We start from the raw sequence: 27,147 nt of genomic DNA, 5'->3' as shown, positions 1-27,147 counted from the left end.
AACACTGTTGCATTGGTGAATCAGTTTCCAACACATGAATTTGGGGGGACGCATTCAGACCATAGGACCACTCTTCAAGTACCCAAGCTTCCTCCCACCTCATGCCTTTGCACTTGTTGTGCTTTCCTCCTTTGTTCACTTTTAACAAAGCTTCAGTTATTCAGTGTTTTTGTCTTCCTTGTTAATATGATAGTGATCTTCTGTGACATACTTTTTAGTACCGCATCTTAGATTACCCATGAAAGATTTTTCTTCCCATCTTGATTAGCCTGCATCTCAATATACTTCTGAACCAATTCACCAGACCTTGGGTTCATATTCACTCAAGCCAAAGTAAAATATAATTTTGGGTAGTTTCTCTTTAAAACAAAAATCATGTGAATACTAAGAATGTTAAGATCATTTTATGCCTGTTATTTTTCACACATCTTTGCTCCCTTCACTTAACACATAACAACGGATTCTGAAACTCCCATTTTCAAAGGTTACTTCCTAAACATGTGGTAGAAAAGTTAAGGTTGATTTTTTTCTTTTCGATTCATTTTCTGCCTAGTTTCAAAAAGGGTCTAGAAGAGCTGTCACTATAATAACTAAAACAAGGTGAAAGCATGCTATAGGCAACAAAGAGAAACGAGATAATTATAATAGATAACAAAACTAAAGGGCCCTAGTAGAGTGGAGCACTGTTGTTAGCTAACCACCTAACAATATCTCCCGTTTTGGATGAAGACTGTGATAGCATGAGGATGAGCATTGTTTTAGATTGGATGTCGGGACTGTCGGGATGTGGAAAGGTGCCTGCCAGAACTGTTTTTTTGGGTCTGAGCCTCATTGATACTCAGTGCTTGTCTCTCACAATTGTTAGCTAATACCTTTCATTGCTTCTCGTGCCACTTCTAGAGCAATCAGAAGACCGTCGTGAGCCAGGAAGAGGTACTATATAAAGTGAATTCTATAATCTGTAAAATACAATAAAGTGAATGGCCTGAGACTAATAATTCAGAAGCTATAACTTGCCCAATTATCAGTGGTGATTTATTTCCTAGGTCTTCTCAATGAAAATGCTACACACAGCTGAGTTCCCAGATCATTTCATTTGTTATAGATTCTAATGGCTGGGGCCAGCATCTTCCCTGTGATCCTCAATTGTCTTATTAAAAACAGAAGGAAAGTTGCTTATGAAAGGACTTAAATGTAAATGTAGATACATTGTCTGACTCATTTTCTCCCCATTGATTTTCACCATAATTTCAGAGAAGTTTACCACAGAAAAACATTTGTTCCCAACACATAATAAAAATCACTCTCGGCTGGTCAGTGGCTCACGCCTGTAATCCTGGCACTTTGGGAGGCCAAGGTGGGCGGATCACCTGAGGGCAGGAATTTGAGACCAGCCTGGCCAACACGGTGAAACCCTAACTCTACTAAAAATACAAAAATTAGTCGGATGTGATGGCACGTGCCTGTAATCCCAGCTACTCAGCAGGCTGAGGCAGGAGAATCGCTTGGACCCAGGAGGTGGAGGCTGCAGTGAGGAGAGATAGTGCCACTGTACTCCAGCCTGGGTGACAGAGTAAGACTCTATCTAAAAAACAAACAAAAAAAAATAGCTCTCAAACTGTCAAATTCGTAGGTACTAAAAGGAAAATGGTGGTTTCCAAGGGCTTAAGGGGGAGGAGAATGGGAAGTGAGTGGTTAATGAGTACAGAGTTTCAGTATGGGAAGATAAAAGAAGTTCTGGAGATGGATAGTGGTAGTGGTTGCACAACAATGTGAATGTATTTAATGCTGTTAAAAAAATGGTAAAAAATGCTAAATTTTATATTCTGTATATTTTACCACAAAATAAATAAACACGTACATACATAAAATAACTCTCAGGAGTTGGAGCCGTCCCTTCAAGGACCACATGGCCTTTGTTGGGGACCAACCTGGGCACATTAACTTCTCTTGCACAGACCAAAGGGAAAACAAATTCACCAAGCCTGAGTTAGTTCCCATAATCCTCATTGTGTAACATACACACATAACATTCAAAGTATGCACATTACTCAATAATGCAGTTGATTTCTGCCTTCTTTGGAGTTTAAACTGATCCATGTGGCTTTCATGATTAAGCAGCCACTCTGGCCTGTTTAGTATTTAAGGTTTTAGCAGGAATTGCAAGCTTGAAGAATGAACTACACTGTTCATTGATTCATCAAATACATAGGACAGAGTGTAATCCTTTGACTAGTTTGTGGAGACAGTGGGGTGAAATGGATAGAGAATGAGCTTTGAAGTCAGACCTAAATTTAAATCCTGGCTCAGCCCTTTACTCCTTGATGATCAAATGGTTTATACTTTTGTTGATCCACATTTTTCATGATTCTCTATTTGCAAATGTGCCCACTTGCCAAAATTTATTTGTAACCCCAAAATCAATATTTGCAGCAGCACTTTCATGGTCATTTGCAGACTTTACTTGTAACCTCAAAATCAATACTTGCAGCACTCTCATGGTCATTAACAGGCATACACAGAGGCATAAAAAATTTGAATTGCCCAATGTATACATGGCCAGCTGGGGTAGAACAGCTAATTCTATGCTTTCTTATTCCAGCTCACAGACTGAATAAACAAGTGGTCTATTTAGGGCCACTTTTTTGCATCTTATGCTTTTTGTTGGTGATTTCACTGTTTAAAATAGCCCCAAGCATAGTGAAGTGCCATCTAGTGTTTCTAAAAGCAAGAAGGCTGTGATGTGCTTGATGGAGAAAATATGTATGTTAGGCCAGGCACAGTGGCTCACACCTGTAATCGCAGCACTTTGGGAGGCCAAGGCAGGCGGATCACCTGACGTTGGGAGTTCGAGTCCAGCCTGACAAACATGGAGAAACCCCATCTCTACTAAAAATACAAAATTAGCCAGGCATGGTGGTACACGCCTGTAATCCCAGCTACTCAGGAGGCTGAGGCAGGAGAATCGCCTGAACCTGGGAGGCGAAGGTTGTGGTGAGTCAAGATCGTGCCATTGTACTCCAGCCTGGCTGACAAGAGCAAAACTCAGTCTCAAAAAAAAAAAAAAGAAAGAAAGAAAGAAAATATGTATGTTAGATAATCTTCAGTCGGGCATGAGTTATAGTGCTGTTGGCCATAAGTTAAATGTTAATGAATCAACAATACATATTAAGTAAGTTGCCCTTAAACAGAAACACACATGAAACAAGGTTATGGATTAATTGGTTAACAAAAATGTTGGGACCAGAGGCTCACAGGAACCTAACCCCATATTTCTCCTAGGAGGAGTGTTTAGTATACAGAAATTCAGTGTTTGCTGTGATTTTATAGCACATAACTGCCACAAATAAAGAGAATCACTTGTGTTTACCTTTGCAAAATGTAATATCCTGCTTACATAGTACTCCATTCTTTCCGTGCTGTGGCAGGGATTAAGGCTATTTACAAATGGTTGGTTCCCTCTTCTTCTAGGCACAAAGGGGGAATGTACTTTCTCAGTCCCTTTAAAGTTAGGCATGTCCATGAGACTTGCTTTCACCAATGAAATGTGAACAGAAGTCACATGTATTATATCCAGGAAAAAGCTTTTCACTGCTAGTGTTCAGTTCCAACCATCCTTTTCTCTGCTGCCAGCCTCATGGAGGCATATCTCCATACAGAGCCCCCATCACCTGGGTCTCTACCTACCTATGGGAGGATACAGTGTGAGACAGAAATAAAATCATGGTATAGATAAGGGTTTAAGATGCAGAATATATAAAGAACAACTACAGTTCAACAAGAAGACAACTCAGAAGGTGACTGAAGGACTTCAATCAACATCTCTCCAAAGACGATATACAATTGACTGATAAGCACATGGAAAGATGTCCAACATCATTAGTCATTAATATAATGCAAATCAAAACCACAATGAGATACTGCTTCACACCTACTAAGATGGTTATAATTTCAAAAACTGGAAAATAAATGTTGGTAAGGATGTGGAGAAACTGGAATTTCTGTGCATTGCTGGTGGGAATGTCAAATGGTGCAGCCACTTTGGAGCGCTGTTTGGCAGTTTCTCTAAAAGCTAAACAGAATTACCGTATCATCCAGCAATTCCACTCCTAAGTATATATGCAACATAATTGAAAGCAGAGATTCAAACATAATTGTACACCAATGTTCACTGAAGCATTATTCACAGTAGTCAAAAGGTAAAAACAACTCAAGTTCTGTCAACAGATAAAATGGATAAACAAAATGTGGTATATACATGCAGTGAAGTAATAGCCACAAGCAAAGCTCTGATACATGCTACAACAGAAATTAGCCTTGGAAACATTATACTAGGTGAAATAAGCAGACACAAAGGACAAACATTGCATGATTCCACTTATATGAAGTATCTAGACTAGGCAAATTCATAGAGATAGATAGTAAATTAGAGGTTACCAGGGGCTGAGGGGAGGAGAAATGGAGAATTATTATTATTTGGTATAGAGTTTCTGTTTAACATGATGAAAAAGTTTTGTGATGAGATAGTGGTGATGATTGCATGACATTGTGAATGTACCCAGTGCCACTGAATTGTACACTTAAAAATGGTTAAAATGAGGCCAGGGTGGCTCATGCCTATAATCCCAACACTTTGGGAGGCTGAGATGAGTGGATCACCGGAGGTCAGGAGTTCGAGACCAGCCTGGTCAACATGGCGAGACCCTGTGTCTACTAAAAATACAAAAAACTAGCCGGGTGTGGTGGTGAGGGCCTGTAATCCCAGCTACTCGGGAGGCTGAGGCAGGAGAATCACTTGAACCCGGGAGACGGAGGTCGCAGTGAGCCGAGATCACACCGTTGCACTCCAGCCTGGGCAACAAGAGTGAAACTCCATCTCGAAAAGAAAAAAAAGAAGGTTAAAATGGCATATCTTGTGATATGTATGCTACAATAAAATTTTTTAATTAAAAAACACTGCAGTATGAAACTAGTGATATTTTGGTGGTGGTTGACATATTGTGGCATACTCTAGCTCATCCAAACCAAACCTTCTTTCCTGTCTGTTTCTCTAAAGTGGCGTAATATAGGCCCTCTGGGATTTTATGGTTATATGCAAACTATAACCTGCAGGCCAAGGTCTTACCTTCACTGATCTTTTGACATTTTGGAACAGGAAAGACCGAATTCTCACAATTGCTTTTATGATTCATTTGAAACTTAGTGGGCAAGGCAAGTTACTCAGACTGAAAGTAGCCATGGTAGTGAGAAATATATCCTTTATAATGTATAAGTGATTTCCTTGGTTTTCATATTTTCTGGTTGTTTCTCAATCATTTATTTAATATGCAGAAATGAAACTGCCTTAAACGAACTGACTTGAAACAAAGTTACCTGTATTTTAAAATGGGTTTCCAGCAATGTCCTGTGATCAGCAAACTCCAGTCTCTTGCAAAAAGAATTCTTTCTTTGGATTATAGCATGTCATTATGAATCACCTTGGACACTTGAAAACTTGAATTGGTCCTAGAATTTCTTCTGTCTTTGCTTTCTAAACTTTATTCAAACTGGCTTTGCATAACCCTGTGAAACTAATAATAATAATAGAGGGGGGTAATGGACTGATTATGTTATATGTGGAGGGCAGAATCAAAAACAGTGATTTAAAATGCACAGAAAAGATACCATGTAGGACACTCCTAAGGACTCCACATAAGAAAGAGATAACTCAAAATTCAGATATTCTTTGGACACAGATTTCTTGGTGTCACCCAGTATTAGCATCTCCTCCTTTCCTACTAATGGAACCTGATTGTATTCTGGGCAACAGTATGCCCTACTAAGGACCATGTTTCCTGGCTTCCCTTGCAGCTAGTCCTATCCAAGGGATTCTAAATAGGAGGTTAGTACTTCTAGTAAAACTCTTTAAATGTTGTTCATCCAGCTGCCTCTTACCCTTACCCACCTTCTTACCTGGAAAGTGAATGTGATGGTTGAGACTCCAGTAGGCATTTTGCAATCTTGAGCACAGAGGTCACTAACATATGGGATGGTGGGTGCAGAAAGACAGGAAGAGCCTAGATGCTTCATGGTTTTTATAAAATGCCAAACCAGTCCTAGACCTCTATTCTTAGGTCATGATTACTAGCAACCCAAAGCAATTCTAACTTCTAGTTTTGTTGTTATTTTTAATAATAATAAAACTGATCTGACAATTATGTACATCCTTATAGTTCACAGTGTATTTTCATTCTTTTGTCACTTTATTTTAAAATGTGTTTATTTTTATTATATTTTATATTGGACACCAACAAAGAAAATAATTGTAATAATTTCAAAATGCAATACCTGGATATAATAAATATCCTGTATAAACAATGACACCAGTCAGTATCTAGAAATGTATGTAGATGTAATGAACAAAATGACTAAACTATAAATCTAAGATAACTTAAAGCTATGATCTTTGTTAATTTAAAAAAATTCAGTTTCATATGAAGAAATTCAGAAAGAAAATTTCAGGACCCTTGATCAGAAGCTTTCAGTGCTCATTATACTACTTTGGTGTAGACAGATATTCAAATAAGGCTAAAAAAGAAGAGTGTTTCCGTTGAGGACATGGTCTAAGAAATAAGTGAACTAGTGTTCTGTAGAAACTAACTAGCTAGCCATCAGGATATTTCCACTAAAGGACTCCTTATACTAGCAACTAACCATGTTGAAAAAACCTTAGCCAGTATTGCAAAAACAAAACATTTAGAGTAGTATTTATGAACACAAGCATAATAGGTTCCTTGCCTTCTACAAATAATCATCTTTGAAATGCTAAAAGCAGGTTCCAGCTGGGGTTTCTATCTGCGGTGAGAAGGTGCAGATACACATGGGGTGATCTACTGATTGCTTTCTCAAAGTATTCTTTGGAAACAGTTTGATTTTACTTAATTTTAGGAGGCTCTAGTGTCCAGTTTGCTGGGCAGACTTCTCCATGGGTTTTTTACAAACTGGAATGCCTTTACCAAGCAGAGGGTCTCTTCCATGCTTTAGCCCACTGGGAGGTCATTGACACTCAAATGCTTGATGACTTCATGGGGGTCAATTATGAAGACTCCCCTTAGTGCAAACCAGGACCTTCTACCAGCACACCGTAATCTCGGGAAATGTCTTTAGTTAAATCTGACAAAAGTGTGATGCTCATGTGGCCCAAACCACCATTCTTTCTTGGTATATTTATCCAAACAAGATGGCTAAAGTGGGAATCCACTGAGACTGCAACAACTTCACAGTTCACATTGTAAAATTCATTGTCTTTATCACTAAAAGCAAGAAATTGTTGTGAACACACAAAAGTGAAATCCAAAGGATAGAAGAAAATCACCAAACATTTCCCGTTATTATCATCAAGGCTGAGATCTTTGAACTCTCCATTGACAAAGGCTGTACCTTTAAAATAGAGTGACAGCAAGGGCATGGTATGAGGAAACTTGTGCCAAAGGCAAATTCTGCTCGACCAGAATCAGACCACAGTATGTTCGTCAAGCATGTTTTCCCCAGAAGCCACAGGCCGAAGGACTACAGAGACAGGATGGTGCACACATGTCGGGCAACCAAAGCCAGGAACAGCCTTCCCACAGCAGCCACCATCTTTAGTGCATGCAGGAGCCATCTTTTCATCACTTTAAATCCTCACAATAACTCTATGAGATGAATACAATTATTCTAGTCCTAGAGATAAGGACACTGAAGTCCAGAGAAGGTAGTTAACTTGGCCAAAGTTGCCCACTTAGAATTTGTCATGGTTAGGACTCAAACATTCAACGTCTAATGCAGTTTCTTTCTCCTACACTGTAAGTAAATATTAACTTAGTTGATACTGGAGTAGCTATTCCCAAAGTGGAAAATCTTTTTTTTTCCTCTATTAAGTATAAGAATCACTGACTTACTAGAACACAGTTTGATAACAACATGCTAGCATAAAAAAGGAGTTTCATTAAGGTTTGGGCGGGGGTTTCGTTGTTGTTTTTCTTCATGGGGAACTACACTGTGTTTAACTCATCCTCTTTACTTTGAGAAAACAGAACACCTGCCAATACATAAATAATTGTGAGTGTTCATCAGTTCTTATTATTCCTGGGAGTTTAGAAAGAAAACAGGGAGAAAAGAAAAGGGTACTGTAGAGAAAGGGCAAAATTCTGGGGATTTGGAAAAGACTGGGAGACAGAAGAGCTGTGACTACTCTGAAGTATGTATCAGCTGAAATAGACAACTTGACTTAATGTGTGATTTGCTGGGACTGTTGAAGACAGAGTTGGGCAACAGATAAGTTGTCATCATACTCTTTGAAGTGCTCTTTAGCTGTTTAATCTCCTTTACAGCTCTTCTACTGCTCTTTTTACTTTTTGAAAGAGAATTTGCTAAGGATATTGACCATTTAAGCTTCTGACAGTGATAAGCTAGAGCCGGCCTCGTACTGCCTTGCAAGAGCCAATTGGTCAGTTTTCAGGAATTTTGTAAATCAGTTGTTAAATACAGCCATTATGAAAATTTAATGATATAAACTTATAATTAAATAAATTACATTTTTTAAAGATGATAAATACTTGAAATTCGTCACTTCCTAATTCTTTTATCCTGTTCCACTGTTATCTATATTCTTGAGACTGTTTTGCCTGTTATATGTGTATGGCGGGAGTGCTGTGTGATGCTATGTGTATCTCTTCCCAATTCCACATCCAGTGACGTCAAATTGGTAGCTTGAATGTGGGGTTCATAGTGGGATCACATACCCCATGGAAATTGGCAAATGCTACAAATCAGTGCCTAACTTATTTTTTATTGAATCTTTGTACTGTTTTTGTCTACCTCTTGTGGTTTTTGCATTATTTTAACTTTGTATTGTAGTCATTTGTCTACTTGTCTTATACCCTCTGCCGAATGTAACCTCTTTCCACCTGGGGGTGGTTTCTCATTCATGTGTGTGTTCTTTCTCCATGAGCACTCAACAATTCCTTACACTTGTGTATCACAGATAACATAACAGAATAGCATAGACTGAGTGGCTTAAACAACAGAAATTTATTTTCTCACAGTGCTGGAGTCCAAAAGTCAAGGTCAGGCTGTCAGCAGGGTTGATTTCTGGTGAGGCTTTTCTTCCTGGCTTGCAGATGCTTTTCTCTGTGCACGCTCCTGGTTATCTCTTCCTCTTCTTACAAGGACTCCAATCTTATTGAATAGGGTCCCAGCCTTATGACCTCATTTAACCTTAATTACCTCCTTAAAGGCCCTATCTGCAAATATAGTCACATATAGGGGTTAGGGGTTTGATATGTGAATCATAGGGAGTACACAATTCTGTTTATAACATAGACATTTATGAATTATGCATTAGACTGCTTCAAAGCCAAGAAATATAGAGCCTTCAGCCTGTTGCTCTCTCTTTGTTAGTTACACGATATCATTTCAGCCTCTTATTAATGCTTCAAGGTAGATATTATTGTCCCCATTTTATAGATGGAGATATTAACTTTCTATAAGAGATAAAATAACATGCCCAACTACATGCAGATGGTAAGTGTTACATCCAGTATTGGAACCCAAACAATCTGACTCCAGAGTCCAAACATGTAACACCTATAAGAAAATGCCGTCCTGTTTATTTCATACTTGTATATGTGTGTATTTTATCTAAAGGCAGTATTGAAACTGTTGTGAAATAAAGTTGGCAACTGTTGGGGAATTTTTAGTAGGGCATATATGCAAATGTGTAAACAATCTGCAAAGGGTGTTTTGGTAAAATTGGGATAAGGGAGTCAGTCTGTTTAAGTGTAACTTAAGTAGAAAATGTTCAAACCCCAAGTTCTTCCATTTCTGCAACCTTTTCTATAAGACAAGATAAAATAAATGTCAGATAATAAATGTGAGATAATGCTCCAAACTAAATGGAAAGTATTTTCTAACAAAACATTGACATTTAATATTCTAAATAAAATAATAAACTAACAGTGTTAGAAAGAGTGGGCATGTGAGAGCTAACAGGCATAGGAGCAAAGCAACTCATGTGATTTTGAATTGTAGTACCAGCTTAGGGCATAACATAGTTATTTTCCTTAATTTGTTCAAACAAAGTTAACTCAACTTGAAAGAAACTCTCTGGCTTCAAATACAAATGGGTGTCACTTTTGTTGCTTCTTCTGAAATAAACAGTACATTGACAGTTATTCCATGCATCCTTTACTTAGCATCTCCTCCACCCACCCCACAGCACTAATCTTTGGTGAAAAAGCAAATGCTTTGATGGAATGAAAGAGAAGCTTAATGAGTTTTACGCGGGTTCCTCTTGAAACCTCACTTGTGTATTCTGTTGCTGTATGTGTCTGTCTAGATCCTCTAATAACCCAGACAGCTAGAAAGGTAAGGTTTGAATACAGAATGCATCCATTCAAAAAACACTTATTGAGTATCTAGTACATGCCAGACCCTCTTCTGGGGGTATACAGCAAGCACAGTCCTAAGTACTCACATTCTAGAGGGAAGAGAAAGACAATAAACAAATACATCATTTGTCAGCAACCGATAAGTTCTTTGACAAAAAGCAGACTAAGAGTTTATCAGTTTCAGCACTGTTGGCATTTTGATGGGGATCATTTCCTGTGGGGGCTGACCCACGCGTTGTAGAAAGTTTGGCAGCATCCCTGGCCTCTACCCACTATATATGCCAATAGTGGCTCCCTCTCCAAGTTGCAATAACAGAAAATGTCTGTAGACATTGTCAAATATCTCTTGGAGGATATTGTTACCCCCAGTTGAGAAGCACTGGGTTGGAGGATAGGGGATAGAGGTGCTAATTTATTAGGATAGTCAGGGAAGACAGCTAAGGTAGCCATTGAGCAAAGACTGGAAGAAAGGAGGATGACAACATGCAAATATCTGGGGAAAGAACCTTTCAGGCAGAGGGAATGGCTGGTGTAAAGGCCATGAGGTGAAATGAACAGCAAGGAGGTCATTGTGAGCAAAAGACCTGAACAAAAGGAATATGGTAAGAGACACAGTCTGCCAGGTTGTAAGGAGGCGGGGTCATGGTGCTATATTGAAGACTTTGGCTTTGCATCATAGAGGCATGAGAGATAATCCAGGGTTGTTGTTTTGGGGGGTTTTGAGGTTTGTTTGTTTGTTTGTTTGTTTTGAGATAGAATCTCACTCTGTCACCCAGGCTGGAGTGCAGTGGCACATTCGCCACTCACTGCAGCCTCAACCTCCCAGGCTCAAGCGATCCTCCCAGCTCAGCCTCGAGAGTAGTGGGGACCACAGGTGTACACCACCACAGCCTGGCTGGGTTTTTTTTAATGTTTGTAGAGGCATGGTCTACCTTTGTTTCCCAGGCCAGTCTCGAACTCCTGGGCTCAAGCAATCATCCTGCCTTAGCCTCCCAAAGTTCTGGGGTTAGTTATGAGCCACTGCACCCAGACCATCCAGGGTTTTGAGCAGAGCAGTGACACACCCTGGTTTATATTCCAATAGAGTTGTTATTGCTGCTGAATAGAGACTCAACTGCAGAGGCACAAAGGTGAAAGCCGGGTCCAGAAGCAGCCACAGCAATAGTTCAGGTGAGCACTTGGTCATAGCTAGACTGGTCCTGCAGGGGTGGTGGAAAATGACTGGATTCTGGATATGTTTTGAACCTATATTCAACAAGAATCCCTGTTGAATTAGACATCAAGTGTGAACAAAAGAAAGGAGTCTTTGAAAGATTCTTCTTTGAAAATACTGCAAATGAGCTTTTATTTCTGATTTTGATCCTAATCCTAGGGGAGTTTAACATGATGGAGACATTGTTTAGGCATTAGGCATTAGACTGTTGTTTCCTAAATTGCTTCCTGAGTAAACCAATTAAAATTATAATGTGGGCCTCCGGGAGAAAAGGGAAGGAGCCAAACTTGGTACAATTTCACCTCTTAAATGCCACTTAATAGCACTTTTCTCCTATTGCTTGGATAATGAAATTCTGGCAAATAGGGGCAAAATGAACACAGGGGCCCTCACGAGCAGCCCATCCCTATTTGCTCACAGCTGTAATGCTACCTGATGGTCCTCTAGGTTCCCATTTGGGAACCACTGTGTACTTTTTTAAAGACCACCACGTGCAGCAGATTCAGGTAGCATCTTTCCCTTCTCTGTACAACCTGCCTTCTGAGATGCTCAGGTGCATTTTAGATATTACCTCCCCAAATTGAGGTAGATTAAACAAGGTTCCAAGCTTCTCAAACTGCAGGTGAGGGGAAACATGAAATAAAGGCTCAGCATTCGAATTAGTCCCTGGGTTAAGTTGGATTTTATAAAACCTTCCGAATGTATCAGCTCATATCTGAGATTACACTTCAGGAGGGTTGGCCTTGACCTTGTGGTTGTGTTTGGCTTTTCCTTAAACTAGTGTTTCTCCTGGTATGGTCTGAGGTGTTTGTTAAGAGTGCACAGTTCTGGCCTCCTTTTCAGACCCAGAGGGATGAAAATGGCAATCATCTTTAATAAAGGTCTCAGATGATTCTAAAGTATGCTACTGTTTGAAAACCACTGCTGTATCATTTAGGAATTGCATTCACTTCCTAGCAACAGAGACTGTAAATAAAGAAATAGTTTATTTCTCTCACTCAGAAGTTCAGAGAAAGGCAATTCAGGGTTGGTCTGGTGGCTCCATGGTATAAAAATTTTTTAAAAAATTTTTAAGTCCAGGCTCATAACTTTCTGTCCTACTATCCTCAGGTTACAGCTTCCATTCCCATTTGTAAAGTTACTTCATGGCACAAGATGGCTGCTGGAGCTCTAGCCATTGCGTTTACATTCCAGACAGGAAGCAGGAAGAAGGGGGAATGGGCGAAAAAAGGTCTTGGCTAACAACTGCCTAGCCTCCTTTAAAAGAGTCTCCCAGAAGTCACATCCTTCCATGTCATTGGCCAGAATATATAAGGCCACATGTAGCTACTAAGGAGCTGCAGAAATATTTATTCTTAGCTGAGTATATTGATGCTCTCAGTAAAATGGGGATGTTGTTAAGGAAGAAAAAAAATGGATATGGGTGGGAAAACTCTGCCACAACTCCCTTATACCACCATGCCATGGTGTTGTGGAAAGACTGTGTAATTTGGAGATTTTTCACATACTGTCTGTTCATTTTGGCTTTATTTGGGAGCTGTGTGTTGGTTATGTTCTGGAGAATACCGAAGGAAAATGTGTTCATTGTTTCTGTGGTCAGCCAGGCAGACCTATTGGAAATCTACTGTATCTGGGTATGGTTTGGTTTTTTCTTCCTTCTTTCCCATCCATCTGCCAGTCTCTTCAGTCTCTTTTTTTCTTAATAAAGGAGAACAGAAGGAGAAGATGGGGAAGTCAAGCTCAAAAATGGCTCTGTCACTTTATAACTATGTGATATTCAATCTGATGAGTATGAAATACCCACCTCCAGGGTGTGCAGAAGTTTTATGAAATACTGTATATAAAAACACTTCAAGCCCTAGGGTCACTCAGTAAGTCAATAGTTCAATGACCGCTTCCTTCATTCAGATCAGGCTTGTCCAACCTGTGGTCCACAGGCTGCATACAGTCCAGGATGGCTTTGAACGTGGCCCAACACAAATTCATAAACTTTCTTAAAATATTATGAGATATTTTTGCCATTTTTAAGCTCATCAGCTATCATTAGTGTTAGTGGGGTTTTTTTGTTTGTTTTTTGTTTTTTTGTTTGTTTGTTTTGTTTTTTGAGACAGAGTCTCGCTCTGTCGCCCAGGCTGGAGGGTGGTGACATGATCTCAGCTCACTGCAAGCTCTACCTCCCGGGTTCATGCCCTTCTCCTGCCTCAGCTTCCTGAGTAGGTGGGACTACAGGCACCCGCCGCTATGCCTGGCTAATTTTTTGTATATTTAGTAGAGGTGGGGTTTCACCATGTTAGCCAGGATGGTCTCGATCTCCTGACCTTGTGATCCGCCCACCTTGGCCTCCCAAAGTGCTGGGTTTACAGGCGTGAATGTTAGTGTATTTTATGTGTGGCTCAAGACAATTCTTCTTCCAATGTGGCACAGGGAAGCCAAAAGACTGGGCCCCCTCCCCATCTAGATGGTTAAGAACAATTGATTCTGCAATCGGCCAAGAAAGTCTAACTTCTCCTTTGTGGGTTCCTGCTTTAAGAAAATAAGGATACTTTTGATAAGGAAAATGTTGCCACCCAAAAATGTGAGCACTTTGCCCTTAGGATTTCTTGTTCTTGCCAGAGCTGGTGGAATCCCCTGCTGAATCATATATCTAGATGTAGAAGGAGACACCTGAAAAATTGGCTGAGATTCAACAAGTTCTCTTCCCTTTTCTGGGCCTTCTAGATCTCTTGAAGAAAATGGGAATCCTACCATTTGCCTGACAACTGCGTAAGGTTGGTTGGTGAGGGAAAACAGTAGAAAGCACTAAAACTCACAAAGTGTGGTCCCTGGACTAACAGCAGGACCTGAAGAGGAGTCAGAAATGCAAATGTCCCCACCCCAGGCCTACTAAATTAGAAAGCTGTGTTTTAACAAGCCTTCCAGGTGATTCTGATGCAAGCTATAGTTTGAGAACCAGTGCTCTAAATAAAGTGCTTTGCACACTTCTTAAAAAAAAAAAAAAAAAATCAGCTTACTTTTAGTACACTTTTCTCCCAAATGCAGAGTCGTTGCTTCTCCAGCCTCCATCTTTCTGCCTAGGCAGAAATGCTATCAAACGTGCAGTTCCTTCCAACAAACCTCATCTTTCCAGCTGGGCGAGGCTTTGCTTTGTAGACTTTATTTGCGCACTAACTAAAGCACTTGCGATCTGTCTGACACACACTGAAGTTGCTGCCAAACCTTTCCTGTTGCAGAGTCACACCTTAAATAAAGGCCTTCAGCTATTTCATTTTCATAAGCCAGTGTATTGTGTTCAAAATGCTTTTGTTTAGGGGAAAGTTACCTAGTATGATTTCACCAAGGGTGGAATCACAGGACACCTTTATCTGGGAATGTCTCAATGGAGCAAAGTCTCTAACACATTCAACAGATGTGCTTTTGAATAAATATGCTCAGTACACACAGAATGAAAAATACAGTTATCAGCATAATGGGTAATAGCTTGGTAATGATCATCATTGACAAAATTCTATTGGATTTGCTTATTTACTCCAAAAAATGAACAAGTGAAACATGTTTGGACTAAAATGAACAATCTGCAGGATTTTCAGGGATTGTGCCAAATTTTATTTTTGTAGTGCCAGAAAGTATACTCAGTATTTTCCCATTACCCTGGGTTCACTTGATGTTTGTTTTGGGCTATACAGTAGTTTTATTGTGGAGGATGCCAGAGGAAAATGCAGGCAGCATTCCTGTATCCAGCCAGATAATTCAGGAGAGCTGTTTCTCCCTCCCTCCTATCCATCTGTTAATCCCCTTTGCTTGACGAAAAATTTGGGAAGTCCAGCATCTAAACACCAGGAGGCGACACAAAGCTAACATTAGAGGGATGCGTTTTTCACCTGGGCTTCAACGGACTTTGAAGAGGATTGGAGGTCCTGAAAGGACTAACTTATTCTCCTTCCTCAGAGCAAGCCACATCACCTACCATGTGATATGGGAGTGATTTGGGAGGTTGTTAATTTATTAACTGATTTATTTTAGAAATGGGGCATCTTGCTATCTAGGTGAGTTCTTAAGTCATCTATCAAATTATTAGTTGCCTTGTGAGAAGATATTCTAGCATATTCTATATTTGAGGAATTACTAGAATAATTTTGAGTGGTTATCAGTAGGCTTGAATTATAAAAGGTGACAAAAGATGTCCAGGAAAGATAGAGCTGTGTTCCTAAAGAGTAGTCACTGCCTCTGTTGACTTCAGAATTCAGTCTTGAGGATGGATCTCAGCACACCAAGGGACTTATTTACTCGTAAGTTTCTCCAGAGTCCTCCGTCACTGCTGACTGCACCTTCACTCAGTCATGTCATGTTGGGATTCATTTATTCTCCAGTCTTCAAAGTATCCAATGTTTTTAATCTCATTTCTGGGTGTGGACGCTGCCCAAGACGGGGTAGTCAGGGTCCTCCTCTGGGGAATTTGGAATTGAGAAAAGTGAGTCACTCTAGGACAGGCTGTTGAACTGATGCTGTGCAAACTCAAGTGCCATGGGAAATCTGAACCTTTGAGAAGATGAGAAGCAGATCCACAGGAAGAGAAGAGAGCAGAGGTAAGAGGACACTGGGCTCAGAGAGAACAGAAACTTGGTACAGTCACCTTCCGGTGGCATATTCTGTTTCCTCATGAGACCCTTTTATATACGTGGCTAAATTTCTGAAAAAACACACACATACACACACACACACACACACCCCTTTATAACACTTTGCCATTTTTCCCCTGAAGTCAAACTAGTTTTAATACCATTGTATCCCTTGCAACCTATTTTTCTTGCTTTTATTAATGTAAGTGGCTTCAGGGTTTGGTCTCACTCTATAAGCCAGCAGTGTTGCTGCACATTCCAAAGCTGGCCTGATGCAGTGGCTCACACCTGTAATCCCAGCACTTTGGAAGGCCAAGGCAGGAGAATAGCTTGAGCCCAGGAGTTCAAGACCAGCCTGGTCAACATAGCAAGACCCTGTCTCTACCAAAAATTTTAAAAATTAGCCAGGCATGGTGGCATGCGCTAGTAGTTCCTGCTACTCTGAGGTGGGAAGAGTGCTTAAGCCCAGGAGGTCAAGGTTACAGTGACCATGATCACGCCACTGCACTCCAGCCTGGGTGGCAGAGTAAGACCTAGTCCAGGAAGCATCTGGATTGTTCCATTTAGAGTAGGCCAGGCTTGATAGTATAACTATCGTCATGTATTCATGTTATTTACTTTTATTGAGAGCCACATGCTTGTGCCTACACTCTCATTTAATCATCTCAGTCTTATGATGGGTATTTTGAACAGTCACATAACTTGCTCAGGAACCCAGAGATGGGAAACAACAGATCCTTGACTCGGGTCCGGATCTACCGGCTATGCCCTAGAGGGTGCAGGGAAGATTCCAACTTGGGCCAGCCTTAGACAGTATCAGAAAGGGCTTGGTTCAAAGTACCAGTTCAGAAGGGCTCTCAGGCCTGACTGTGCTCTAGGCAATGGACGGGGGGTGTGTGAGTAATTAGAGGTGATTAAAAGGAGGGTCAGTGGAACCGCAACTAGACTCTGCATTTTCAAGCATCCATAGTAATTTATCTCATATTAGCAATTGTCCCTAATGTTCCATAACGACAATGGGAGTTGTGTGAATGACAAAGTAATGATGGAACAAGGCCTTTCTACAAGCAATCTTCTGATTTGGGAGTCAAAGCCCATTCCCCAAGACATGAGACTGGGCCTGCTTTTTTATACCTGGCCTTTGTCTGATGAGGCATATGGCACAGGGACTCTTCTGAGGATGGAACGCTGTGCAAGTCTCTAATAGGCAAATTGCGAGCTTCTAATCCCAAACTAGTGATCTGGGTTTTTACTTTTTCTCAGAGTACTGGTCAACAGTGAGCTGTCTTCAGAACCCGATGCCATTCATTCCTGTCCCTGGGCATAGCTCTCTGCCAGCTGCCTATAGGAAGGGGCTTATACAGACCCTGCCTTTGGAAATCTAGCTAGTCTGGGACAAGAATTCTTTTTGTAATTGCCTCTGGGATTTGATTAAAAGGATGATAGGCACATGATAGTGAATGGTTACCATCATTAGTTATGAAAATAAAGATAGCTTTCACATTTTTTAAGGCCTTGTCGTTACAAAGCCTTTTCACCCCCTCTTCTAACATTTATGACTTAGTTTCTGGAGATCAAAGTAGACAGAGCTTTCGCAACTCTTCACCCCAGCATTCCCAAAACATGTGTTCATACCCACAGCTCCCTCAATGCAAAGGAATTAGACCAAGTTTAGACCAAGTTTGTAGAATGTAACAAAAAAAAAAAATTTTTTTTTTGAGACAGAGTCTTGCTCTGTCACCCGGGCTATGGCGTGTTCAAGCAATTCTCCTGCCTTAGTCTCCTGAGTAACTGGGATTACCGGCATGCGCCACCAGACCGGGCTAATTTTTGTACTTTTAGTAGAGACGGGGTTTCACCGTGTTGGTCAGGCTGGTCTCAAACTCCTGACCTCAGGTGAACCGCCCGCCTCAGCCTCCCAAGGTGCTGGGATTACAGGTGTGAGCCACCATGCCCGGCCAAATGATGACTTTCAGAGCCCCCAGTCTTCCATCGTGTCCGTTTGTTGAATGAATGCCTTGTTTCGCAAGAGGTGGTCATGCTGTTAAACAAGAGATACTTGAGAGTATTTTCCATGATGTCATCTGAGCTTGTGGGATTTTTTTTTTTTTCCTCTCCTATATAATAACCTACCTTCTATATTAGCCAGTTTTTTCTTTCTCTAGTTTTGCATGTGGCTGAATGGTGAAATGTCTATTTTCTTTTCTCAGGCAAAATTAGCTGCTTGGTGCTTTCCCCAGTTGTTGTTAGGGTTGAATGAGCCTCATAAAGTACAAGAATATGTCCTAACAGTCGTAAACAAGAATGTTCTAGGATGTGCAAAAATCCTCATGTTAATGACAATTTTTAATTACACGCTCTGCATCCCAGATTTAGTGAGTCTATTTCTGATGGATGTCAGCTGCTGCCTGCCTTACACAAGTCTCGAAACCTGGAGGGCTTTAAATGTAGGTGGAGGCTGAGGTACCTAGGGGTTTGCCAAGTGCCAAAGACTGGCTTTAACTCCATTGCTGAGGCAGGTGCTGACATATCCCTTTGGCTAGGGAGGCACGTCACATGCTGGAGACTAACAGAGAAAATGGTAAAGCCAGCTCTCAGGGGAGTCTGCCGAGAAAGCCCTACCCTCTGGTTCACCAGCATGTCTGCTGAATTCTCTGTTTCTAGGAAAATTTAATGGCTTTGTTTTTCCCTCACAGAGAGAGGGGAAAATCCCAGATATGGATGATTTGCCTGACTCTTGCTTTAAGGATGAATTTCTCTGCTTACCATAGGAAACTCGTCTGCTGTTGACTTTCATAAAGGTTCAGGACTGTGGAAGTCAGTTACATCCTGCTGGGGGAGTCATCTTCCCAGTAAGTGGGAATAGGCATGTGGTTTGAGTAACCGGCAAGTCATCTACATGCTTTCTGTCCTTCAGGTACACCAGTACTATAGCTGTCTCCCAGAAGAGAAAGTCCCTTATGTCAACAGTCCTGGAGAGAAACTGCGAATCAAGCAGCTACTACACCAGCTGCCGCCACATGACAATGAGGTAAGGGGCTAGAGGGGGCTTATGCAGAATTTTCTTAGTTCCTTCTGTGAATTGTTACCTTTTTCATAATCTGCCACCAATGAGATAGCCAAAGGAGAACTCTGGCCATTTATTTTAGGTTTTAGCTTCCTTAATTACAGCCAAAATAAACTGGCCAACAATTTACTTCTAGAGAGTATTACTAAAAAAGGAGAAACTCGTTATAAACTGGATTGACCTCTATGCCTGGCACTACTAGCTATTTGGGGGTAACCTGGGAGCACCAAAATTCAAAAGCTATGATTCCAAGTTTTCTTACTTGAAGAATATGCCCCGTGGGTTGCCTGTGTATGTTGGAGAGATGATTGAGATCCCCTGGACCTTCAAGCCCTGCAAAAACTTTGTGACTCTCTTGAATTTTTAGCATCATTTCATATTAAATGAGTGTGCACATTTTCCACACTACACTGCAGGAGAAGTTATGTGTCCAGAATTGTAGTTCTGAACATCTGTGTTTTTGTCATGGTGAAGTCTGACTTGCCGAGGTTGTTCTTTGTACTCTTGAAAGTGTGGACTAGCAGACTGTCCTTTTTTCTGAACCCAGAAACATGGCACTGTAAATGGGCATCTCTTATCCTTGAAATCTGATTGCTCATAAAGAGAAATTTGTAGACATGATTTTAAAAGATCATTATGCTGGAAGGGAAATCAGTTTACATACTAGAAATTCATTTTTAGGTATCTGGTTTTTAAAAATAGTAGTCCTATGGAACTGAACTGTCTGCTTGACTCTGACTGCATTTAAAACAAAAATGTAATTTTAAATGGATAGGAGAAATAACCCCTTTAGAGAGCTGGACACCAGCTTTCTACCAGCCCTCCCACCCACAAACTGGATCCCAGCAGCTCCGTCCCAGAGGAAATGAGTGCTTTTCAGTCTTATTTCCCCACATTAGAATGAAAGGGGATAATTTGAGAGCCTCAAAAATAAATTTGAGTAAGCAGGACAAAAACTTTAAAACTGAAGCAGTTCCCTAGAAAGAGAGCTATAATCCTCTTTACTGCTGCTTATTTCAGACATCATAAAACAAATATAAATAATGCTTTCTCCTTTAAAGTTGAGAGCAAGCCTTGTAACCTGATGCCTGCTTAACTAATTTGGAAGTGAAAAATACGGGTTTTTACAAGCAGGAAGGGTGTGCCTTCCTTTGAAAGCATGGCCCTAAAATGTCAGTGGTGTAACCATATATTCTGGGCTATTCAGGTCACTGCAGTTCTCTCTGGGACATTTACATGAAGGTTTTTTTTTTAACACTTTTTATTTGATAGAGGGAAGCGATTGGCTCTTCTCTGATTGTAGTGGTTTGTTGTGTTTATGGTTAACTGTGCTTTTATGAAAAAAGACACCATTCAAATTACAATGTCCTGTTGGTGGGAATTGTGTGTGTGTGACCCAGTGGGCAGATTTAGCCTATTTGAAATGGCCCTTTTGAAGACAAAGGGTGATTGTGATTCTAAAGTAAATATTTGACCATTTTCTTTTTTGCACAGATAAGACAATTTTGATATACACAGCTGTCCTGGTTTTCAAATTAGGATGTGAGAGTCCTAGTACAAAGGTTTCCCTCTAACCATCTGTATAACAAATCATCCAAGCAATTCACTTAACCTTTCTGATGTCCAGATTACTCCGAAGTATGACAGGAAACGGGATTAGGACCATGTTTCCTAAAGTGTGGTATATATATATATATGTGACCCTGAGTGTTACGTGGACATGGCAGTAAATGAAATGAAACTACCTATTGAGTTACTGTCTTTTAAATTGTGTTGTATTCCTTGTGATAGAGTAGTTGAATAATCAAGGAAGAAATTTCAATTTAGGTGCTAGCAGGTGTCTCATATCTCTCTAACTCACACTGGCCTCCGCTTTTAAGTAGGAGCATCAGGGATCTCTGTTTTAGGATTTCCTACAAGCAAAGTGACCAGATAGAATGTAACGACATGGTTCTGTTCCCATTCTATTTAGGTTTCTTCTGTTGTTTGTTTGTTTGTTTTGTTTTGTTTTGTTTTTACAGGTGATATTGGTTTTCCATTTATAGTCATAATATACTTTCTTTTGAAATAAATGCATCCAAGTTTCAAAAAAAAATTGAGTCAGTATTAAAAACAGCATTCAGTAAATAACAGCACAAGAATATAGCATAGCACAATTCCCAAGGTGTGCATAAATAAGGGGAGATACTGAATTCAAATTATATTTAATGTTCCTCCCTTAATTCTGGGAGTTTCTATATTTAACAAGAAGGAAAATGTCTCTTGCAAGTCGACTCAACTGAAGCCTAGCAGGCAGCTTGTTCCCCACTCTACAGAGCTAAACATGCAAAGACTTTTGTGCAGCACCACAGATGCCTGGACCAGCTCCTCAGACTCACACCTTTGTTCCCTATTTTTCCAAAATGAGATGGGAGAACAGAAGCTGTGAGCACATGGATACCTGCTCTGGCTCACTGACTTAGAGTCATTCTTGATGTCAAGGATCACTTGCATGGGCATATGGAGATGAAAGTATCAGTTTCCTGCAGTTTGAAAGAAGGAGAACTTCTCAGCTCTTTCCTGGCAGCTGAGCCACCCCAGATGATTTGATCTTAATATGGTGAGCAGAGTGAGGCAGCCATGATAAGGAGCAGTCACAGAACCTTTAGCCTGCCCAAGGCTGGGGATCCAGAATTCAGAGCCTTTGGTAAACTCTTTCGGCTGTCAGCAATCTTAGCAGAGACTCACCTTAAATCTCTCCAAGGCTGTTGTGGTTAAAGTTCAGGCGAGGGCTATAAAACCAAATGAGAGTGTGTTTAACGAGAAAACTCAGAGTCATGGACTTCGGAAATCTTAAGGAGCAAGGGTGACTTCTTCCATGCTACTGTCTGTGTCTGTTCAGGTTCGATACTGTAACTCCCTGGATGAGGAAGAGAAGAGGGAGCTGAAGCTTTTCAGCAGCCAGAGGAAACGTGAAAACTTGGGCCGTGGGAATGTCAGGCCTTTCCCAGTCACCATGACAGGAGCTATTTGTGAACAGGTAAGCATGGATTCAGCGGAGTGAAGAGGCATTGTTCTGGCATCTTTTCACCCATTCATTCATCCAACAATTGTTTTATTGAGTGCCTACTATGTGCCTGAGATAACAGTACTGAACAAAAGACAGGAAAGTTTCATCTTGCCCCTCTAAGGAGTTGGATTCTAGGGGAGGAAGTCAGACAATAAATGTAATCAACAAAATAGAAAAAAATACAGCAAGGAAGGAGACTTGGATGTGCTGGACAGGTGAGGAGGCTGCGGTTTTAAGGAAGGTTGGTGGGGAAGACCCCACTTAGAAGATCTGAACAAAGATGTGCACAGATGCACATCTGTGCAAGAGGGAGTGAGTCGTGCAGATTTTAGGGCAGAGGGAATGCTAAGGCAGAAGGAATGACCGGCTCAGAGGCCCTGAGACGGGAGGGTGTCTGTTATGTTCAAGGAACAGTGAGTTGGCCAGTGGGCTGGGACAGAGGGAGTGAAGGGAGAGAATTCAGATAAAGTCAGAGTTCTGGGTGAGCCATTGGAAGGACCGAGCAGAGCAATGACATGATGGATTTATATTTTAAAAAGAGACCTTTAGGAAATGGAGTTGGCTCGGGCCATGGGTCAGCCTCCCTCGCAGGATCATCCCAGAACCAGAGCCATTTAAAGAGGAGGTAAATGATCTTCTCCTGAGATTTGAGAGTTCCTTACTGAAGTGCATGAAGCCCTTCCCAGTCATGTTGACAGGAGCTATTTGTGAACAGGTGAGAGTGGGTTCAGGGGAGTGAAGAGGCATTCTCCCTGGGACCTCACTGAGTTCAAGATTCTGGATTTCCTTGTCTCCTCTGCTCCTGTTGAGCGCTCAGGGTGTGGTGAAGAGTTTTAGAGACTGCAGGGTGGGAATACACCTTGCCCCACCTCTCAGCTGCCACAGGCTTTCCAGTGCTGATTGTCATTCTTGGTACTTCTCTAAGTCCTACAGCTTTTTGAACATTCCTATCTAACTCCTTAAGCTCTGCATAGACCCCTTGAGAGCTGAAGATATGTTAATTGGATCAGTGAAGAGGAGGTAGGATGCTGCCCAAGGGAAGCAGATGTCATTTGAGGCCCGTGTTTGAGATTTCAGAGGGATAGAGTGAGAAGGTTCAGTTATATGGGAAGGGAGAGCTAATTGACCAGAGCTTTGGCAATGGGTTCTTTATTCTTGTAAAGTATATCTGGGACCCACCCTTAAGGTACAGGTGGTCAGTGGTTGTGATCTGAGATTCACTGTGTTCAATCCAGGCAAGCTGGAGAATCCTTGCTACTCTAAGATCAGTCTCCTGGAACCAGGCAAGCTGAGTTTGCCTAAGGGAGAAGGAAGGTTGGGCATTTTGTGAGCAGGTGCCAAGAATCGTGTAGAATAGTGCCAAGAGTGTGGAGGCAGAAAGAGCTTTCGTAAGTTTGACTCATGTTTCTTCCAGATGACCTTGACCATGTTACTTTTCCTTGGTTTTGTCATCTATAGAAAGAATGAATGATGACTCATGTGAGGGTTATATAGGATTATGTCTGCATGCTTTAACTCTGCTAACATTGTCACAGAAGGTAAGGATAACATGATGCCTTTCTTTTGTCCAGTCACACATGGATGAGCTCCCAGAGACTATTTTTGAGGTCTTCACTTCATTTTCTAAGATGCATTTCAACCCATAGCATGGGAAAGATTTGAAGGTAGCTTCTCTGCTCTTTAGACATTGTCCCCTTAGCTCAGCCACTCTTGTAGGACTCTGTGAACCTCATGGCCCATGCCATGGTCAGCAAGAGCACCTCCCTAGACCCACTTTCCATACTTTATTCTTCCCTCAGAGACCTTCAAATCATATTCTTTTTGTCCCAACCCCAACTATAAGCATAGGTGGCCAGTGATTCTGCCTTGTTTCTTTCAGGATCAAGAAGCAACTTGAGAAAATGAGTGAGAAGGTAGGGAAGGGATAGGAAGAAATCCTTTCCATAGTTTGACCTTAGAAGTGGTGCCATGTCAATCAAGACTATGTAGAAAGATGTTAGAGGAAGCAAGCTAAATGCATGTCTGAAAGGCACACAGAGAAGATAGTTAAGGGTGAGCGTGCTATTAAGTACCCACCCTCCCTCCCATCTAAAAGTATAGGCCCACCTCCTCCAAGCCCGTCCTGCCACCCACCCCCATCCCCAGCCACTCCTCCTGGTGTTAAACCTGGCTGTGTCTCTGCATGGAGTTTAAAGTATCTGAAAGATAATGAGGCTTTCCTCTGTGCCAGTTTGCCTCCTGCCTGCAGAACCCCTGTACATTATTGTGCTAAAAGAGCTTTTCTTTCTTTCTCATCTTTGTGATTCCTCATTCTCCCAGTGACTTTATCTCTACATTATTTGTAAGCCTTAGGAAAGGAGAGTTCAGGGAGGACAAGAAAAACCTGCCCTGCTGCCTATGTAAAGCAGGAAGCATAGTGACTGCTTTGAACATAAGCACTCAGTAGCCAGCTAATGGTGGTTGTCCTTTATCGTTTATGCACAGCACTAGGAGATGGGGGCTGGTGTGACTACTGACGTTTCTGTTTGCCTCGCAGTGTGGAGGCCAGATCAATGGTGGAGACATCGCTGTGTTTGCGTCACGCGCTGGCCATGGCGTTTGCTGGCACCCGCCGTGCTTCGTATGCACTGTCTGCAATGAACTCCTGGTGGATCTGATCTACTTTTACCAAGATGGGAAGATATACTGTGGCAGGCACCATGCTGAGTGCCTGAAGCCGCGCTGTGCAGCCTGCGATGAGGTTAGAGCAAACTCCAGCAGGTTTACCTGCCCATCACCCCTTCATTGCACCATAGCCAACACATGGTCTTCTGGCTTTCTGCACTGAAGAAAGCCATAGGCAACTTCATTCTTCTGCATTAACCCTTTTGGGAGAGAAGCCCCACCCATCCCCGGTTACTGGAATGTCTGGGGTTGTGGCCTGCTTTACTGAGTGTGGAGGTCTCATGGCCTCCTGTTGGGAAGGCAGTTTGTATATCCGTGAAGATCCCCAAGTGACATATAACTGGCCCTAAGTAAATTCAGAACTCTAAAAACAAAACAACAAAACAAAATTGCATTGTGCATCTTTAGATATTAACCCTAATCTCATGGAATAATCAGTAATGGAGTTCCATTTTCCAAGATCCAGTGCTGCAAAATCATTAGAAAAGAGAAGAAAATGGGTAGCATTATTTGATTTTTCTACAGTTTATAAAAGTTCTGAATGAAAATTCAGGAGGCAGGTGGATACTTCATTTGGATCTCTCTGCTCCATGCTCTAAGAAGTACCCTATTTAAGAAAGCGATAGAATACAAGACCTCTGCCTTGCCTTCTTCCCCAACTGGAAGCACACACTACCGTGTAAGCTGACAGAATGGAAAACCTGGTTTAGCTTTGTAAGTTGGGAGCAGAAATAAGAATGTTCTAAATCTGACCACTTTTATGGGAATAATTTGGATAAAAGTCCTAGACAGAGGATTCCTCCTGTGCAAAGGATTTTTTTTCATCTATCTTTCCCTGTAAATAGCAGTGTGGGAGGTGAGTAACACTCCCCTTTTTCAGCCAGAGAACCTAGTGTTACATGGGCATTTCTTTCTTAGAAACTACCTACAGGGGACTCACTTTCTAGGAGGAAGCTGATCAGACTTAACTAATTTGGATTCTAACACTAATGGTGATGTTCTAGAGAGACCTTCTAGAAAGATAGCTGAAAAACTAAATTCAGGTCCAACTCTGTGGTTCTAGGACACCTTTTTACCTTCATGCCTCAGTTTCCACATCTGAAAATTGGTGCTCAGAATACAACTTTGTGTTGTCTAATGACAATTAGAATATGATTGAAGCACACACTTTGAAATTTGTTTATTGAGATATAGTTTACATAGCATTAAGGACCCTTTTAAAGTAAATAATTCTGTAGATTTTAGTGTATTCACAAAGCTGTGCAACCATCACTGCTGATTCCAGACCATTTTCGTCAACCAAAGAGAAACTCTGTGTCCATTAGCAGTCACTCCTCATTTCCCCTTTCCCTAGCCCCTGGCAACTATTAATCTATCTCTGTCTCTGTGGATTTACATGTTCTGGACATTTCATGTAAGTGAAATTATATGTGACCTTTCAAGTCTAGTTTCTTTCATTTAGCATGTTTCCAATGTTAATCCATATTGTAGTATATGTAAGTACTTCATTCCTTTTCATGGCTGAATAATATTCAATTGTATGAATATATCCCATTTTGTCTAGCCATGTATCAATTGATGGACATTTAAGTTGTTTCCACTTTCTGGCTACTCTAAACAATGCTACTATGAACATTTATGTACAAGTTTTTTGTGTACATATATTTTTAGTTCTCTTGAGTGTATATCCAGGAATGGAATTGCTGGGTCATATGATAATTCTAAGTTTCATCTTTTGAGAGAATGCCAAATTGTCTTCCAAAACAAGTATAACATTTTACATTCCTGCTATCAATAAATGAGGATTCCAGTTTGTCCACTTTCCCACTAATACTTGTTATTATCTGTTTTTTTTTTCATTATAGCTATCATAATGGGTATGAAGTAGTATCACATTGAGGTTTTGATTCAATTCACATTTCCCCAACAGCTAATAATGTTGAGCATCTTTTCATGTGTTTATTAGGTATTTGTGTATCTTCTTTTTCAGAGAAATGTCTGAGAAATTAATTTAAATTTTTTTGACAACCTTTTCAATTGGGTTATTTTTCTCTCTCTCTTTTTTTTTTTTTTTTTTTAAAGGCAGAGTCTCACTCTGTCACCCAGGCTGGAGTGCAGTGACATGATCT

The 27,147-nt window shown here is 40.9% G+C and overlaps 1 protein-coding gene and 1 pseudogene across 2 annotated transcripts in view; one reads left to right on the top strand and one right to left on the bottom strand.

Annotated features, from left to right (window-relative positions):
• Positions 1-27,147, top strand: part of PRICKLE2 (prickle homolog 2 (Drosophila)) — a 144,974-nt gene that overhangs the window by 44,054 nt on the left and 73,773 nt on the right. For both annotated transcript variants that reach the window (XM_011980346.1, XM_011980347.1), the window contains exons 3-5: positions 19,156-19,269; positions 22,187-22,324; positions 24,891-25,094. In XM_011980346.1, the coding sequence (XP_011835736.1) occupies positions 19,156-19,269; positions 22,187-22,324; positions 24,891-25,094 (456 nt within the window). The remainder of the gene's footprint in view (positions 1-19,155; positions 19,270-22,186; positions 22,325-24,890; positions 25,095-27,147) is intronic.
• On the bottom strand, positions 6,791-7,943 carry LOC105539902 (annotated as a pseudogene).

The sequence above is a fragment of the Mandrillus leucophaeus genome, unplaced genomic scaffold, assembly GCF_000951045.1.
Source record: "Mandrillus leucophaeus isolate KB7577 unplaced genomic scaffold, Mleu.le_1.0 Scaffold210, whole genome shotgun sequence".
Classification (NCBI taxonomy): Eukaryota; Metazoa; Chordata; class Mammalia; order Primates; family Cercopithecidae; genus Mandrillus; species Mandrillus leucophaeus.
The sequence above is the reverse complement of the archived record's forward strand: the minus strand, read 5'-3'. Positions and strand labels throughout refer to the sequence as shown.